Source organism: Rattus norvegicus, chromosome 1 (genome assembly GCF_036323735.1).
Source record: "Rattus norvegicus strain BN/NHsdMcwi chromosome 1, GRCr8, whole genome shotgun sequence".
NCBI classification, from domain to species: domain Eukaryota; kingdom Metazoa; phylum Chordata; class Mammalia; order Rodentia; family Muridae; genus Rattus; species Rattus norvegicus.
In genome coordinates, this window is record NC_086019.1 from 176,291,383 (window position 1) to 176,307,491 (window position 16,109).

The 16,109-nt window shown below is 47.4% G+C and overlaps 1 protein-coding gene across 9 annotated transcripts in view; it reads left to right on the forward strand.

Moving 5' to 3' along the window:
* Tead1 (TEA domain transcription factor 1) overlaps positions 1–16,109 on the forward strand; it is a 217,948-nt gene that overhangs the window by 64,208 nt on the left and 137,631 nt on the right. For 7 of the 9 annotated variants that reach the window (NM_001198589.2, XM_063267472.1, XM_063267482.1 and 4 more), the window contains one exon: positions 8,985–9,240. In NM_001198589.2, coding sequence (NP_001185518.1) covers positions 9,084–9,240 — 157 coding nt within the window. In that variant the 5' untranslated portion in view covers positions 8,985–9,083. Of the gene's footprint in view, positions 1–460; positions 486–8,984; positions 9,241–16,109 lie in introns of those variants that run through there. The other 2 variants (XM_063267471.1, XM_063267456.1) reach the window with 2 other exon arrangements.

Below are 16,109 nucleotides of genomic sequence, written 5' to 3' on the forward strand. Positions count from 1 at the left end.
TTTGATATGTTAAGGTAATCTTCTGGGCCTTCTTCTAAAGTCTTACAATCTTGCTTCTGAAGTTCAGATTTAAAGTCCCTTAGGTTGAATGTAGAGTATGGCATGAGGTCGGAGTCATTTATTTTGGTCATGGATATGGATTACCCTTGTTCATGTATTGACAAAGTTGCACTTTATCAAAGGCGACACAATGCTCCCTTCTCACACCATGTGCACACACATGCATCGGGTTGTTCCTGGACCCCTGAGCCATTGCTCTGTTTTGTATACCTTAGTGACATGGACTTACTGTGTAACCCAAGCTGCTCTCAGACTTGCTTTGTGACCCAGACTGACCTCTTACACAGGATCCTCTGGCCTCAGCCTTCTGGATGCTGGGGTTACAGACTGTGCCATGGTGCCTGACGTGGGAGTTTTAATATAGGCCATTGTAAGCCATTCTGCTTGGGCTTCAGAATTGCATGGGTGAGGATTTGTTACACCAGGTAAGTCTTACCCACTGCTTTATCTAGCTCCGTTTTTTTATTAGTGTCCTAACAGCCACTGTCCTAGGTCCTAGTGACCGCACAATATCAGGTTCTGTACCCTTGGTGTTTAGGGATCATGTTTGGGACTCAAAACCAACATTCAAGCATGATTTAGGTTAACTGTCAAGGTGTCTGCTCGGATCCTTTAAGAAATGGATCCTCAAGGAAGTGGTGGCCTGATTTTTGACCTGCTTGTTGGGAAGGAGAAAGAACGAGCAGTGACAGATCCTTTCTTGATTACCTTAGCTTCTTGGCAGGTATGTTTTCCTTTGGGTGTGTTGGAGCCTAGATGTTTGCATCTAATGCAAGTGCTTGGGTGATGCATGAGGATCCTCTGGGTCTTCAGAGAAGGTTTGAGGCCAGTGTTTGTGGTAGGTGAACTAGAGCAGGGTTTGGGCTCCTTAATTCTATAGCTCAAAATGCCACCTTGGTTCAAGATTTCTTGTTGTCTGACTTATGACCCAGTGAGAGATGAGCTGTGGATTTCTTCCCTCTCTCTGTTCCCCGTAGCATGTGCGTCAAACCCATCAATACTGATGGAGGCCCAGAGAGAAAGAGAAGCAGTATGAGTCCCAGAAGCTGGAGAGAAAGACAAGGATGGGTCCCCCAATATAGTGGGAGTGATAGTTCTGAAGCTGAGAATGTGCCTCCCAAATCACCTGGGGAGGGGGTGATCTGCGCAGGTCAGTTGCTGGGCTGAGTCCAGAGCCCCAACACATTATTAAGTTGGCTGGCAGCAAGCAGTGACACTGGGTGAATCTATTTTGTAATCAGGTGACTCCTGAGGCATTTTCCTATAGACCCGGGAGTTCTCTCTCTACAGGCATCACTTGAGGTGTGTGCTTGAAGACTCTTTGGGAATGCTGGTTCCATACAAGGTTTAGTCCAACACTTTGTACGTATTTATTTTGGTATGTCTTAAAGTATGAACTTTTGGGTACAGAGATTGTATTGTCAGCTGTATGAGCACTGGCTGCTGTAAAATACTTTTTTTAAAATAAAAAAAATGCTTGTTTACTTTCAGATCTTAAAAGAACAAAGCAGAACATGAGTAGCATCTCTGTAGGCGTGTGCACACGTGAGTCCAGGTCCCTTGGGATCTAAAAGTGTAGGATTTCCCAGAGCTGGAGTTACAGGTGGTCGTGAGCTGCCTGACAATGGGTGTTGAGAACCGAACTCTGGTTCCCTGCAAGAGTAACATGCACTCTTAACGGCCGAGCCATCTCTCCAGTCTCACTAAGTGCTAAGATAGTCTGAGAGTGAACCAGACTTTCTGAGCAAGTGGGGTTATGGCTATATATAGGTTACTGCCTGGGAAGTGTTAATCTTACTGATTTTTATTTTTAGCATGAGTTATGGTTGACCTGTCTACCTGAGCAGCATTTGTTTGTTAGACCTGTTAGAATTCAGAGGTACTCCTGGGGTTTTGTCTGTTAACCTCTGGGCATAGTTTTCTTCTCGAGACAGTAATGGCTGCTGGAGGGGGAACTCATACTGTGGTCATCTCTTGGAACTGGAAAGAAGATCTGTGTGTGTGCGTGTTAGTCTGTTTCTCCGGGAGAGTTGTCTACTGGGCGTATTCATTACACTTCTCTTGCTGTGACAAGGTAGCTGGCAAAAACAGCTTATGGAAGGAGGATTTCTTATGGCTCACATTTCAAGGGGTTAGCCCATCGTGGCCAGGAAGGCACCCTGTCAGGAATTCGAGGCAGTTGCTCACACCAGGTCCGCAGCCAGGAAACAGAGTAACAAATATGCTCTGAGCTTTCTCCTTTTTACTCTGTCCAGGACCGCAGCACATGGATGGTGCCGTCCATGGTGGTTAGTGTGAATCTTCACATCTCACACAGTCCAATCTAGATGGTCTGTCACAGACAGGCCATCTCTCTCCTGGGTGATTATAGACCCTGTTGAGTTGGCAATCAGTATCAACTCTCACATTAGAGGTTCTGGATGAGAAGTCTGCTGTCTGCATCTTACTGTGTTCACTGTGTCTTTATGTCGGGTTTTGCATTGGAGAGGGCTGGGTGGGATAGACTGCATGACACTGGGTAGGTGGCTGCATCTTTTTTGAGGAATTTACAAAGGAGGAGGAACTGTGGTCACCTCAGGTGGAGGTGGAGGAAGGGACAGGGTTGCTGTTCTTAGTGGGTCATGAGTGGAGAAGGTAGTTCCTTTAGTGACCAGTAGCAGTGAGGTAGGAGCTGTATCATATAGAGTCACAGGTTTTCTTGAGCCTTACCTGGGCATATACTCAAGCCTGGAGGAGCTGGGAAATGGAGTATCTCAGGATGGTAATGTTAAGCCTGCCGGTCGGATACTCAGGAATGGAGGAAGAGGTATTGGCATGGGATTCTGGGACAGGAAGGTGAATTTTGAAAGGAGTAATTATAATTAGCCTTTCTTTATTGGAGCTCATGACACCAAACTGCTCACTGGTTGCTGCTGGCTATGTGGCCGACACTGGTTCATTCTAGGGAGTTCTGCCTTCTCTTGACAGTTACACATAGTCTTTAGTTCCACCCCTCTGGCTGCTGAGCCTTACGTGATTAGGCTACTTGTTAGCAAGGTTTGTGAGTGTCTGAAATGATAGGAAAATAATTACATGTCCCACTTTACATATGCAAAAGCAATTAACTGTCATTAGTGCCCGAAATTCCTCCCCACTGCCCAGGGAGGTGAGTCAGTGAGTGTCCTCACTATTCATTAGGAATTAATTAGGCTGCATGGTGATGTCAGCTGTGGACAGAGCTGGGAATTCAGCACTGCCTTCCTTCCACCTACTGAGGATGGCAAGTCGGTCGGTCTGATATGCCTATGGATTCACTCCATCTGGACAAGAGACTCCGTCTGTGAAGCTCTTGACTTTGGGCAACTTCCATCTCTGGACCTCCTAAGGTGGGGCTAATGCAGTGATAAAGGGCCTGCAGACACAGACTCTTTGTCCTTGTTATTCTCCTGGGAAGCTGTAGAAATGTATTTAGATGTGCTGACTGAGATCATATTGGAAGGAAAGTTCCTTGCCACCTTGTGTTTTTTTCCATATAGCTTTTTTTCCTTACATAAAACATCTGGGTCTTTGTGAAGATCACTGTGACCTTCAAGCTGTCCAATTCGTGGTCAAGCTGAGGGCTATAAATACCTCTCTCTGTGATTCCCTTTCCCACACCCCCCTCCCTCAATGGCTCCTGCTTCTGGCACCTCTTGAGCTAGTGAAGATCTTTGCCTATCAGCTCTCCACTCTCCCGCCCACCTGCCTCCTCCCTGATCCCTCACTCGTAGGTCGTAGGTCGGCCTTACCAGTTCACCCCTTTTTGAAGTCCTTTCTAGGGCTTCTTGGCCACTTGGTCTTCACATCACTTTGCCATTCCCTGCCTTCCTTACAGCACTGCCTTCTGGTTCTCTCTCTTCTCTGGCCGTCCAAAGAAGAGGGAACTGGAGAATGTTAGAAGTTCCTAAATAAGGTGTGTGATGCAAGCAGCTTGCCCCTTAGCATCAGGACCCTGTTGTCTTTTGTATATAACTGCTAGTTGTCAGGAGTAATGACTGGTGCACAGGAAGTGGGACTGTGCGTGCTCTCTCTGCCTTCTGTTTTCTTCGACATGTGTCTAATATGGTGACCTATCTTCTTGTGGTATTGTGGATGACCCCAGGATCGCAAACATGTTTGCTATTCACTCCATCACCAAGCCCCACCCCAGTGGTTTCTTAAGTACTTGCTACTCAGTGAAAGTTTAGTTAGCATGAATTTGGGGCATGAGCAGTCATGTTATCAAAGCATGCTCGGGTCATCTGGGTGATGTCCACTCCTTTATTAGCTGCTTCTGTATCAGTGTTGCGGCACCACCAGGGTGAAAAAGATGTTGTTACGGTGAGCATAATGGTCCCTTCCTTCAAGTACACTGGGATGCAGTTAAAGGGCATAGTTCTGTTGTAGGCACGGTCTGTGGGAATACAAGATGATGGGTAGATGGACAAACTGGCCTTCTTCATAGTTAACAGTGGGCACTGAGGCTCATGGGATACGGTCCTGGGTACTTAGGGAGACATCTAACTCTTAGGCTGGCTCCATTTCTGTTTTCATAGACAATTAAGGCATTGGCTAAAACAAGGTTTATGAATTTAACTTGACCCTCATGCTCAGTGAGGCTGATTTTAATGAAGGAGTAAGATGTTTACATGGTGAGGCCTCCTGGGAACCTGTGAAGGAAACAGCACCTTCTCTTGTCACATGTCACCCTGTGAAGAGTGGAGCTGGTGTCAGAAGTGCCTGCATTTGCCCTCCCTTTCCTTCTGTCCCAAGGCTCTCGGAATAGGCTGTGTGGGTCAAGTGCTCTCTCGACAACTCCCCCTGCCTCATGCTCTTGTGACCCTTCTTGATGTGTCCGTGGGTTCTAGGAAAGGAATGTCTATGATGGGAGGGCGGCTGTTTAGCTAATTAGCAGGCTACTTGGGTTATTCAACAGCTGTGTTTTAAGTATCTCACGCTAGGACATTTCAGGAGATGAGGAGCCTACTGGATGGAGCTCCTGATGAGCCTGAGGTCCTCCGCTTGCTTACACATGTTTTTGTTGGTTTTAACAGCCTTTCCTTGGAGACAGTGAACCACCTTGCCCAGAAGAATATGGAAACTGTAATTTGTGAGAAAGGCTGATCTTAGATGGATATTATTGTCAACAATCTGAAACTTCTCTTTTGTCTTCTGAAAACTTTTGCGAATTGATTTCCCGATTAAGTGAGCTTTCAGGGGAGGCACTGTCCTGTGTTTTGCAGGTATTTTGGCCTCATAGCGTGCTGCTGTCTGGAGAGGACAGACTGGATAATGAGTGAGTGAGGGCACATGGATTTCAGATGTCAGAATTCTTCCTCTTATCCCATTTAATCTCATGGCAATCATGGTGCAGTTGCCCTCTTCCCATTGGTTTTCTGCATTAGGAATAGAATCTAATATTGTGTGTAAGTGAAAACTTTAGCTTTAAAAAGATTATTTGTGGGCTGGTGAGATGGCTCAGCGGTTAAGAGCACCTGACTGATCTCCCAGAGGTCCTGAGTTCAATTCCCAGCAACCACATGGTGGCTCACAACCATCTGTAATGGGATCCGATGCCCTCTTCTGGTGTGTCTGAAGACAGCAACAGTGTACTTAGATATAATAAATAAATAAATCTTTAAAAAAAAAGATTATTTGTTTGAGCCACGTGGCTTGTGAGTCAAGATTGGATTCTAGATCACAGTCTCAATCAATCAATCAATCAATCTCTCTGTCTCTCTCTCTCTGTCTCTCTCTCTCTGTCTCTCTCTCTCTGTCTCTCTCTCTCTGTCTCTCTCTCTCTCTCTCTCTCTCACACACACACACACACACACACACACACACACAGAGGGAGGGAGATTACAATCGCAGAGGATAGAGAAAGAGAGTTCTTCCTTCTGAGGGAAGGAACTGAGGGAACCTGAACTTAGACTTTCAGAAGCTGTGTGGGGAGAGAAAGACATCAGCTCCACAGTTTGTCTGTGAAATCCATTGTATTCTATGGTGGGGGCTGCGGCGGCAGCAGCAGCATTGATTGTGATGGCGGTGGTGATTGAGACCAGGTCTCACCATGTAGCCCACGTTGGCCTTCCTTTCAGGATCCTCCCAGTCCCACCCCAGAGTTCCGAGGTGACAGGTGTATGTATGCCACTGTGCCCGACTTGATTAGATCTTACTGTTGGTAATAGTAGGCAGGTGCTTTTTTTGTATGCATTCAAATCAAGTTGGATTGAGCAGTAACCAGCTCTACATATGTAGGATGCTCATAAGATGTGACTGATACTCTCAGAGTCACTAGAGTGACAAGGACAGTTTCCAGGATGAGGTGGCTTTGGAGCCGAGGAGTGAACTGCCAGGATGGTTATTTTGGTACCTGGTATGGGGAGTTTTCTCAGCCAACCCCACCAGCCTTGTGATCGGAAACTCTCTGCCCATACAGAGGCTCATCTTACAGTTGGGTTGTAAAACCAAGGGCCTGAGTAGCTCTAGATTTTCTAGGTGGTGTTTTCTGTTTCATGCCCAGAGGAGGTAACTCCATCCTGCTGAGCAGATTGCAAGACGTCCTTCTCTTAGCTGGAAATGAACCAGAATGTAGGAGTGTTTAGAGCAGTGTGTGTGCATCCTGGGTGGATAGATCAATTAATGTGTGGGATGCTGAGCCCAAGAAGCAGCTTTTGAATGTTGTCAGAAGACTTCGCTGCTAGTCTTCTCAGTGAGCCATTTTTGTGGACAGCTGGGCTAGGGGACAGGCTTTTTTTTACCATGGCCCCTTCTCGAATCACAGCGATGCGCTGACTCCTCCCTTGGGATTACCCTTGAGCAGAGTTATGAAGGTCCGGAAGGATCCCAAGGGCTGATCAGGCCATGGGAAATGGAGAAGCTGACCTAAAGGATGGATAGACCCTTGGGTGAATAGGTTAAAGTCAACGGGGGAAATGGCTTTGACCTAATTGGCCGAACAGTTTCAGCACAGCAGCGTGATGGTGGGAGGTGCTGAGGAACCAGTGAGTGTCCTCCCACTGGTGACATTCCAGCATAACCTGTGTGACCAGCTGGGGAGATGGTCTTAAGACTTTGGGTGGGGGTTGTTGGTATGTTTTCTTCTGGAGATTTTATTTTTGGTTGCGAAAGAACCTTCTTCCCAGGCCTGCGAGGGCCCAGGCTCCTCAGCCCTCCCTTGCTGTGCTGAATTCCATCCCTTGGCCATACCAGTTGAGCACACACATGTCTTATGTATATCTTTAAATCCAGCTTCCTTGAGTAAATTCTTTTCCTGGCTTGGCCCATGGCTTTACATGTTGTGTGCTTTGCTTTGTTTGTTGGGAGAGAGGCCAGCCACTGTCAAAGCGCTCCCTCCTATTCTTGTGATTTCTCCAGTAAGCAAGCACTGTGGTAGTTACAACTTCGCTCAAATTGTATAGAACTCTCAGATCGCAACCCAAAATATAATCACTTGAAAATTCAAAAGGCCCACGAGGCAGGCACCCAGAGTTCATCTTGAGGCCAGTCACAAAACCCTTTCTAGTTTGATAATTTAAACCTTAACATTGGCATGTTTTGAAGTCCTTTGTAAGCATATGTGTGTTGGTAAGGGGCTGTCAGTATGTATCTTGCTGACATGTTCTCTGAATGATGGCTTGGCGGTAACAGTTGAAAGGAAGCACGCTAATTTTTTTAATGTGCAAATGCTGCCAAGTTGAGAAAGTCAAGGTGAGGAGTCCAAAACCAGCCATCAGTTAGAGCACAGATTTCACAATATTGAGAGTTTCTGTCCCTGGGATTGGGGTAGCAGGTGATCGGGTGCAGTTAGTAGAGTCAGGGAAGAAACTCAGTTTTGCTCAGCTGACAGGAACGTGGCCATGCTTTCCTCCGGTTTCTTGTGTTGAAATACTTCAGGGATGTAAGGGAGGGAGCAGCAGTGGTCACACGAGACCTTCCCTGCTCAGCACACTGCAGTTCATTTCTTATTCCTTCTTTTGGGGAGTCACTTGCATTAATGATCTGATGTGGTTTTCACAAAGCAATATTGATATGTTAGTGTGCAGCCAGCGGGAGTCCTGGATTTGATCATTTTCAGGTTGGTGTCAAGCCAGTGTGACTTTTGTTTAGAAAGCTTATCCCCCTGTGGCTGGAGGGGCATGTATAATTGAAGGGGAATTCATCTACGTCTTGGAAAGATTTCTTCTGGTTCAGTTATCTTCATTGCCCTGAAACTTAAGGAAAGATTGCTCCACAGGTTCCATGTTCAGAGTGTGCTACAGGGCGCTGCTGCCCCATGGGGACGGGACCTTCCCACAAGAGTGGCAGGTATAGGAGAGGACGGGACTGGTCTCTGTTTCCTGCAGGGATAACGTTGTGACCTGCCTCCACAGGATAGGTTCCACAAAGACAGATGCCTAGGTCTAGGTCAGCTGGCATTGCACCTCCGTAGGACAAAGTCTGCCGCACTGAAGTGCTCTCATTTCTTCTGTCTCCTGCATCTCGACGGCCATTATTGAGATGGCTTGACATTTCACCCAAGTTGTCAGTTTCTAGAGTGAGTCTGACATCTTTTAATTTCTTATAAACTTGTTCTGCCAGGGGGACTTGGCTGTCCTTGAGCACAGGTCTGTTTGTCGGTGTGAGCACTTAGTAACAGGTTTTCAGGTGAGTCTTGCTGATGGGTAGCTCTGAGTGAGTGCCATCATTGCTGAGAGTTTTCCCTCATCCAGGAAGATTACCCAGCTGCAGTCAGCCATTAGTGTCTTTGTAGGGCACTTAACAGGACACACAGTGAACAAAATCATCTGGGATCTCAGAATTCCATAGTCTCCTCCAGGAATTATTGCCCACATAACACTACCTATGACCCGAGAACCCATAGTGCAGCTTGTAGTTGTAATGTTGATAGCTACCTCAGCCTCACAGGACTTTATGATCTCTTCTAGGTTTGCTTTCTTGAAAAGGCTCCAGGCTTCGGCTTGGAAAATCCAACCGCCAAGATTGAGCCGAGCAGCTGGAGCGGCAGCGAGAGCCCTGCCGACAACATGGAGAGGATGAGTGACTCGGCAGACAAGCCGATTGACAACGACGCAGAGGGGGTCTGGAGTCCGGACATTGAGCAGAGTTTCCAGGAGGCCCTGGCTATCTATCCGCCCTGTGGGAGGAGGAAAATCATCTTATCAGACGAAGGCAAAATGTATGGTAAGTGGCCTGGAACATTCCTTTCGGGGCCTCCAACCTGCCGCAGCGGGAGGGGATGTTCTCTGAAGCCGGCTCGGATGATCTTTGTAGAATGACATTTGGCTATCCCAGAGACCAGGACTCCACCATGGAGAGGATCGTGGTATACCATCCCTTGGGGTTTTCTCTTCATGCTTGACAGGCCTTCTGGCTGATGCTGTCAAGGTTCAGGTGCCCACGGTGGTACAGATGCAGGAGAGAACAAGTTCTTCAGCATGCTCCCTTTATCTCAAGAGCGCATGCTCATTTAGCCCTCCGTGGCTGGCGTCAGGAGTTGGACCAAGTCTCTGGAGTCCTTCCCACTCTTGCAGGAAGATCCTGTGATTTAGATTTGTACTTGAAATCTATTCTTTTTATTGGCTGGGGACGTGGCTCAGCTTGTGCCTAGCAGCACAAGTCTCTAGGTTTAATCCACAGTACACGGGAAACTAGGCATGGCAGTGCTCGATGTAATTCCAGCACTCAGGAAGCGGAGGTAGGTTGACCAAAGTCTTCCTCTACTACATGGAGAGCTTTGGCTAGCCTAGGCTACACGAGACCCTGTGTCAACATTACGCCCCTGTAAAAATACTGAAATTCCCCAGTATAGGAACAATCCTTACTGGCCTCATAAAACACACACACACACACACACACACACACACACACACACACACACACACACACACACACACGAGCTTGATTGGCCTGTTTCCATTCTTCCAACCTGCAGTTGAATGGCTAGTTGAGGTGTTGTTGTGTGTCCTGTCCTGTTCCGTCTGTCTTTCCCACAATCTCCAAATGCATGTGCCCAGCTTCCCCTCCCTCAATGACTGTCCTCTGAGTAGGTTCTGAGGGAAACTGTGTGAGGGTAAGGAAGGCAAGCCCAGCTAACCAAATGTCTCTAGATGCCAACAGTGAAGGTCCACGCCCTAGCTAGTATAAAACTTACCTGCACAGAGTTGGGGTATTCTTTTCCTTTCCAGAGTGCTCCCCGCTGCAGACCTGCGGTTTTTTGGCTATCTACCTTCAGGGAAGCAGATGGCAGGTGGTTGCTTGTACATAGTGCTTGTCTAATTGAGTTGACAGAGTTTGTGTTGTCACCAAGTCTAAAGAGATGTAGCCAGCATAAATTCCAAGAACACCGGCTCATCCACTACCTGTGGCTCTTAACTCAACAGAGGAGTGATTTATTTCTCAGTAATTCCCACTATTTCTGTTATAGGGTGTTGTACCTTTAACCCTGGGTGTCTCTGTCAGGAGCCCAAGGAGGCTGTGCTCAGACCAGCAAAGGCTTCTGAGGGGAGAGCAGATGGTAGTACAGCTGCCACCAGCTGTGCCCCGCCTGCCCTCCCCTTTCACCACGGATGATGTAATGGAAACAAAGACACTTTTGCTTTCTGTGGCACTGAGCCGCTCAGCCTGTCATGCACCCGGGAGTGAGAACCCAGACTTGTGGCATTTGTTTTAATGCTCTTGTGAGCAGCCAGAGAATCCTCTTTTTATCTAGGGTAGAGAAGTCGGACCCAAACCGCTCAGTGGCTGCAGGTGGATAGTTTCCAGGCCTCAGGTGTCCTGCATTCTTTCTTCCCTGCTTCCCCTTCCTCAGCTTTTGTTTGAAGATGATTTGAAGATGGGGTTGTTAGCTGTGCTGAAGTGTAGCTTTGGTGAGGCTCCCACTTGTTTGCTCAGGAATTGTTTTAATCTAAGTTGATGGCGTAAGGCAGACTTGGTAGTGTACAACACTCAGTCCCAACACTCAGGAGTGTGTGGCAGGAGGAAGGTGGGAATTAGAGCCAGCTTAAGCTATCCAGTGAGATCATATCTCCTCAGGAAATTGTCCCCCCCCCCCTCTATTTTCCTTTGTGAATAGTTGCTCACCTTGCCTATAGCTCAGTTGTAAACTTTTTATGTGGAAATGGTTGTTAGGATCTCTTGCTGGCAACTGAATCACGGGAAGCTTCAGATTGGAGTTGTTCTGTCAACAATTAACTTGATCGCTTTTGTGCTTGGTGTCAGTCTAGGGCTTCTGGGAAAAATGATCAAATAAATGATGACCATGGGTCCTTGGGGACTTGCCATATTGGTTATTGTGGTTTGGGGGTATGGAATTCAGCAGGGTGATTGGACATTGGTAAGTTTGGTGTTGGCTGTGGGACATGTCTCTAGGACCAAGGTAACTCAGTTCCTAGTACTCTCCAGTTGTATCTGTTTTTGAGTTTGGTGTCTTTTTCCTTAAGTCAACACTATCCGGTTACTGTCTGTGTTGGTGGCCAGCCAGATTTAAAATGAGGCAACCGTTTTTTTGAGCAGGCAGTCTCAGAAATCACAATTCACTAGGGAGAAAGAGTCTAGTACAGTTGTGGGTTTTCACAGGGCAAGAGAGTACACAACCTGTTCCCTCATCAGGAAGAGATGGATTTTCTGCACTGGCCTTTCAATATCTCCATCTCTCCAGGGAGGAACACTCCTCTTGTCTCCCTGTTGGAGACTGGATCTGCTTTAATCTTGTCAGGGACTTTTGAGATAAGTTAACTCTCCACAGTGCTATCTCAGCCAGTTGGGGACAGAGACATGTGAGCCATTGTAAGGCCAGGGTTACCCTTTCTGATCAAGCTTCTGCTATCATCACACACATGAATCTGGACATGGCTAGACCAGGAGTCAGCAGTCCCTAGAGCATTCCTTTTCTCTAAGACCTTTGGAAATGAATGCAATGTGAAGTCAGTCAAAGTCATATCCAAGTGAAAACGCCTAGCATGTGTTGCTTGAGGATTTCATCCCTCCATTTCTGAGCATTTACGGAGCTCTCTGTGATGTCACTAGCTCTGAAACACCGCAAGAGGCAAGGTCAAGTGATTTATTTTGGTAATGAGATTTCCATCGTGGTTGGCAGGATAGTAAATGGAGAGTTCTTTATGATAAGCTTTCGTCCCTTGGAAGAGAAATGACTTAATTTTCTGTTACCTTGGACGTTGGGCAGCTGAGGCTGTGTAGCCGCCCGCCTGCTTCTGTGTGTCTAGACCTTTTCTGTGCTCCCTACAGTGCCTGCTCTCGGTTGCTGCCTCTGACTTTGCTCTTAAGGTGCACAGGCCTTTGTCTTTTCTCTTTCATTTCTTAGCTCAGTTTTGCATAGTTGTGTGTTTCTTTTTTTGGGAGGTAGAGAGGAAGGATGGGATAGGAGGGAAGTTTTTAGTGAATATGCTTCTCTGAAATTGGACACCACAGTTGAAAACAAGACCCCCCCCCCCCAAAAAAAAAAAAAAACGAATAAAAAAAAAAAAAGCGATCCACCGGAATACTTCATCTGTTCCCTCTGTAACTGAAGACACAGTCAGACAGTGTGGTCACATGTCCTTGGAGTCCTTCAAGGGTTGGGACAGGTCAGGCTGCAGTGATTGTCTGCCCTAGAGGCAGGCAGGTACAGCACCTTAGCAGTTTAGACTGTGTAAGTAATATGAATCCTGGCCCAGCACTTTTAGGTCTCAGGCTTCAGGCAAGGGGCCTTAATTCTCTTGTGCTTCGAAGCCTGAAACTGCAAAAGAGAGTGCTAAATAGACCCAACTTCAGAGGAGTGTCACAGACGTTAACCGGAACCATTGTGATGTGGGACCATTGTGATGTGGGATCATTGTGATGTGGGACCATTGTGATGTGGGATCATTGTGATGAGGAACCATTGTGATGTGGGACCATTGTGATGAGGGACTGCCTACGATGCTTGAACAGCACCTTGTGTACAGTTGAGTGCTAAATAAGTGTTTGTGAACTGAAAACAGAGTGGAGGTTTCTGCCTTTGCTGACTAGTGTGTTATTTCCAGCTGACATTCCTAAGAGCTCTCTGAGGTGTTGTGGTGAAGGGTTGGGTGAGAGGGACAGCATAGTCTGAAGCTAACTAAGATAGCTGGAAGATTAAGATCCAGGCCTGTCTAGCTCCAGAGCCTGGGCTACCCCTACTTTGCTTTCTGTCTTTCCTTGGTAGAGGCCATTGCTGTTGAGCATGAGCTGTACGCCAGCCTCATGCTGGGGTGGCCAGGATGAGGGCTGGGAACGAGACACACAGTCAGAGTCCCTGCCCTCATGGAGCTGTCACAAGTTCATTTGCCGGCATCTGACCTGAGGTCAGGGCTGGGTGCCAGAGATTTCTGGGAAGTCTGAGGACGCTTTGAAGATGGTCACCTTCCACTTAGCCTTTTGAAGCCTGTTCTTGGCTACCAAAGTCCAGGACACCTGGCCTGCTGCTGGCAGGAAGAGAACACAGCAGGGAGGGTCCAGATCACAAGGCTGGCCCTGGAGCTGGCCAGGAAGATGTCTGGAAGGTTCTAGTGTCCTAGGTCGTTGCAGGCTGACTGGGCACAGCCATTGGTAAGCTTTTTCCTGTGAGCAGATGCCTGTACTCTTCTTCTTGAGAATAGCTGGGTGGGAAGCAGGGAACCCTCACCTCTAGTTGTATGTTTGGTTATTTTTTCTGTTTTGCTGGGGGTGAACCTAGGATCTCATGATTGCAAGACAAGGATTCTGTCAAGTGATCTATGGTTGGGGTTGGGGTTGGGGAAAAGCCATTGTTTCTTACTGGGATACTAGACCTACTACTGGTCAGTCCTAGAGAGAAAGCTGTTCAGGAGGATGGGTAAGATGTATGTATGCCTCTGCCCCATTGCTGACCTGTGCCTTGACAGTCATGCACAGGCTACGTATGGATTGCCTGCTGGCCTGGTTTCAAGAGGAAGGGGCTTGCTTAGTGAATCAGGGAATCAGCGGGAGAGGCTTGCAACTATGTGTCAGTCAAACAGCTTGGCGGCAGCGGGAGGATGCTGTTAGAGTCCAGGGGCTGCCCAGCACTAAGAACCATTGAGGAGAAACAACTGTGTGCTTCCACAGGAAAGCTGCTCTCTCTCATGGTTCATTTTGGGGTGAGGAGGAGGCTAAGTCTGTGGAGCTCTCAGAGTCTGGTGAATGACACCAGTGAACCACAGTTGCTGGTCCTTAAAGTGTCTCTTGGGGCCTGAGTTGAGCATACTCTTGCTAGTTCCTCATCTGGGCGTCCAATGGCGTCTTTCACCTTTTTGACCTGTTGTTTCTGGCTGAGCGGTTAGACTAAAGCTTATCTTTACCCTGGAACAAGCAGGAAGCCGCAACTCTGTGTTTCTTGCATGCTTTGCTGTAGGGTCAGTGCTTGGTTCTTGTGCTCTGAGAACTTCTTCTGTGGGAAGAAATGCTGGGAAAGGGGAAGAGAAGAGAGAAGCATTTGCTTATTTTGTTGCATATATCAGGGCAGAGGAGCTCCTGGTTTTGTTTTGTTTTGTTTTGGTTTTTGTCTTTGCAGCTAGTGTGGGCAATTCTTCATGAAAGTATTAGGAAGGAATTATGATTCGAATAGGGACAGAGGGGAGGAAGCCAGGGTGAGTTCTAGATGAGTAATAGGGGATTTTGACCCAGCCTGGTTCCTGTGAGACTAGCCAGTGTCATTAGTATTTCGATTGGGAAATAATGGGGAGGGGTTGGGGGCAGGCGGGCAGAAATTTATTCCCAAGGTGTGTGGCTTAGGAATGGGTCATGAGGGAGGAAAAGGGAAAAAAAATGCTAAGTCATTCTCAACTTCTACCTCTTAATGTCTTTGCCATGACAATGGACAACCAGGATTTAGAAGATTCAGATGTAGAAATCACTGGCTGAGGGCTGCAGTACACTCTGAACATGAGTGGGGCAACATATAGGGAGTAAGGAAAACCGATGACCTGTTTGATTTGCCTTAGAATGGCATTGTCTTGCTTAGTCTTCCTAACAACCCAGTGACAAATGAATTCTATGAGGAAGCTTGCGATCACCATCGAGGTCAAATTATTTTTTTCAAGGTCACTCAGCAAAGGAGCTGTGAGGTAGACATTTCCAACCAGGCTAGTCAATCACAATAAGTGTGCAGTGGAAGTATATTTGTTCTAGGGATACACAGTTTAGTGTTGGAGGGTAGAGTTGGGGAGGGAGGGAGCGAAAATGATCCGGAATTTCTGTATGTATATTTGAGAGTGGGTGAGAGGGCAAGTGAGAATGAGAGATAGGCAGTTTTCTGCTCTAACTTTGAATTTTGGGAAAAGAACCATTTAATGGTTTTCTTTGGATTATAGACCTCTTCTGGCCAGAGATGGTGAAGGCATGTTTGTAGATAGTCAAAGTTGTGGTAGATGACCACACAAATTAGCTTCATTCAGAGTGGTATAGCCCTAGATGTTGGCAGGAGACATCACATGACTTGTGGAGCCTTAATTCAGAATGGTGGGATGAAGGGGTGGGCTCCTTACCATGAAAAGGCACAATTCTGAGCAGGGAAATGAGTTGGCCACCTGGGCACCTGCTAGAGATGCTGCTGTGTAACTTGGTACTGTGTGGTGGACGGCACGCACACCATACCAAGATGTCTGGTGCTCATTCCCAGTGAAAACCTCTGCAGTGGTTCAGGAAAGGTAACAGCTCATCCGTGTGTTACAACACCAAACCTGCAGGCAAAGATGAGTTCAGTGGCTCTTGCAATCTTCCTTGGCATTGGCACTGATGCTGGAGTATGGCTTGGGGATGGTTTGTGTTTCCTAGGTGGCTTGTGAAAGCCTAGGTTTATGCTGGGGTTGTACCCCTGGGTGGTGGGGAGGTAGGTGGACTATGAAATGACGTGGGGAGTGGAGACAGGAGAGGCAGGTTTGGGAGAGGGTGGAAAGGAAGTGCCTTGCGTCATGTGGTTGTCCCAGGTATCTGTCAGTGGGGCTTGCCCTTCGGGGTGTTGGGAACGCAGGTTTAGAGCTCAGGCTAGGATGCATGCTGAGAAGCACACCAGTGTGCCCCTTTAGAAATAAAGGACT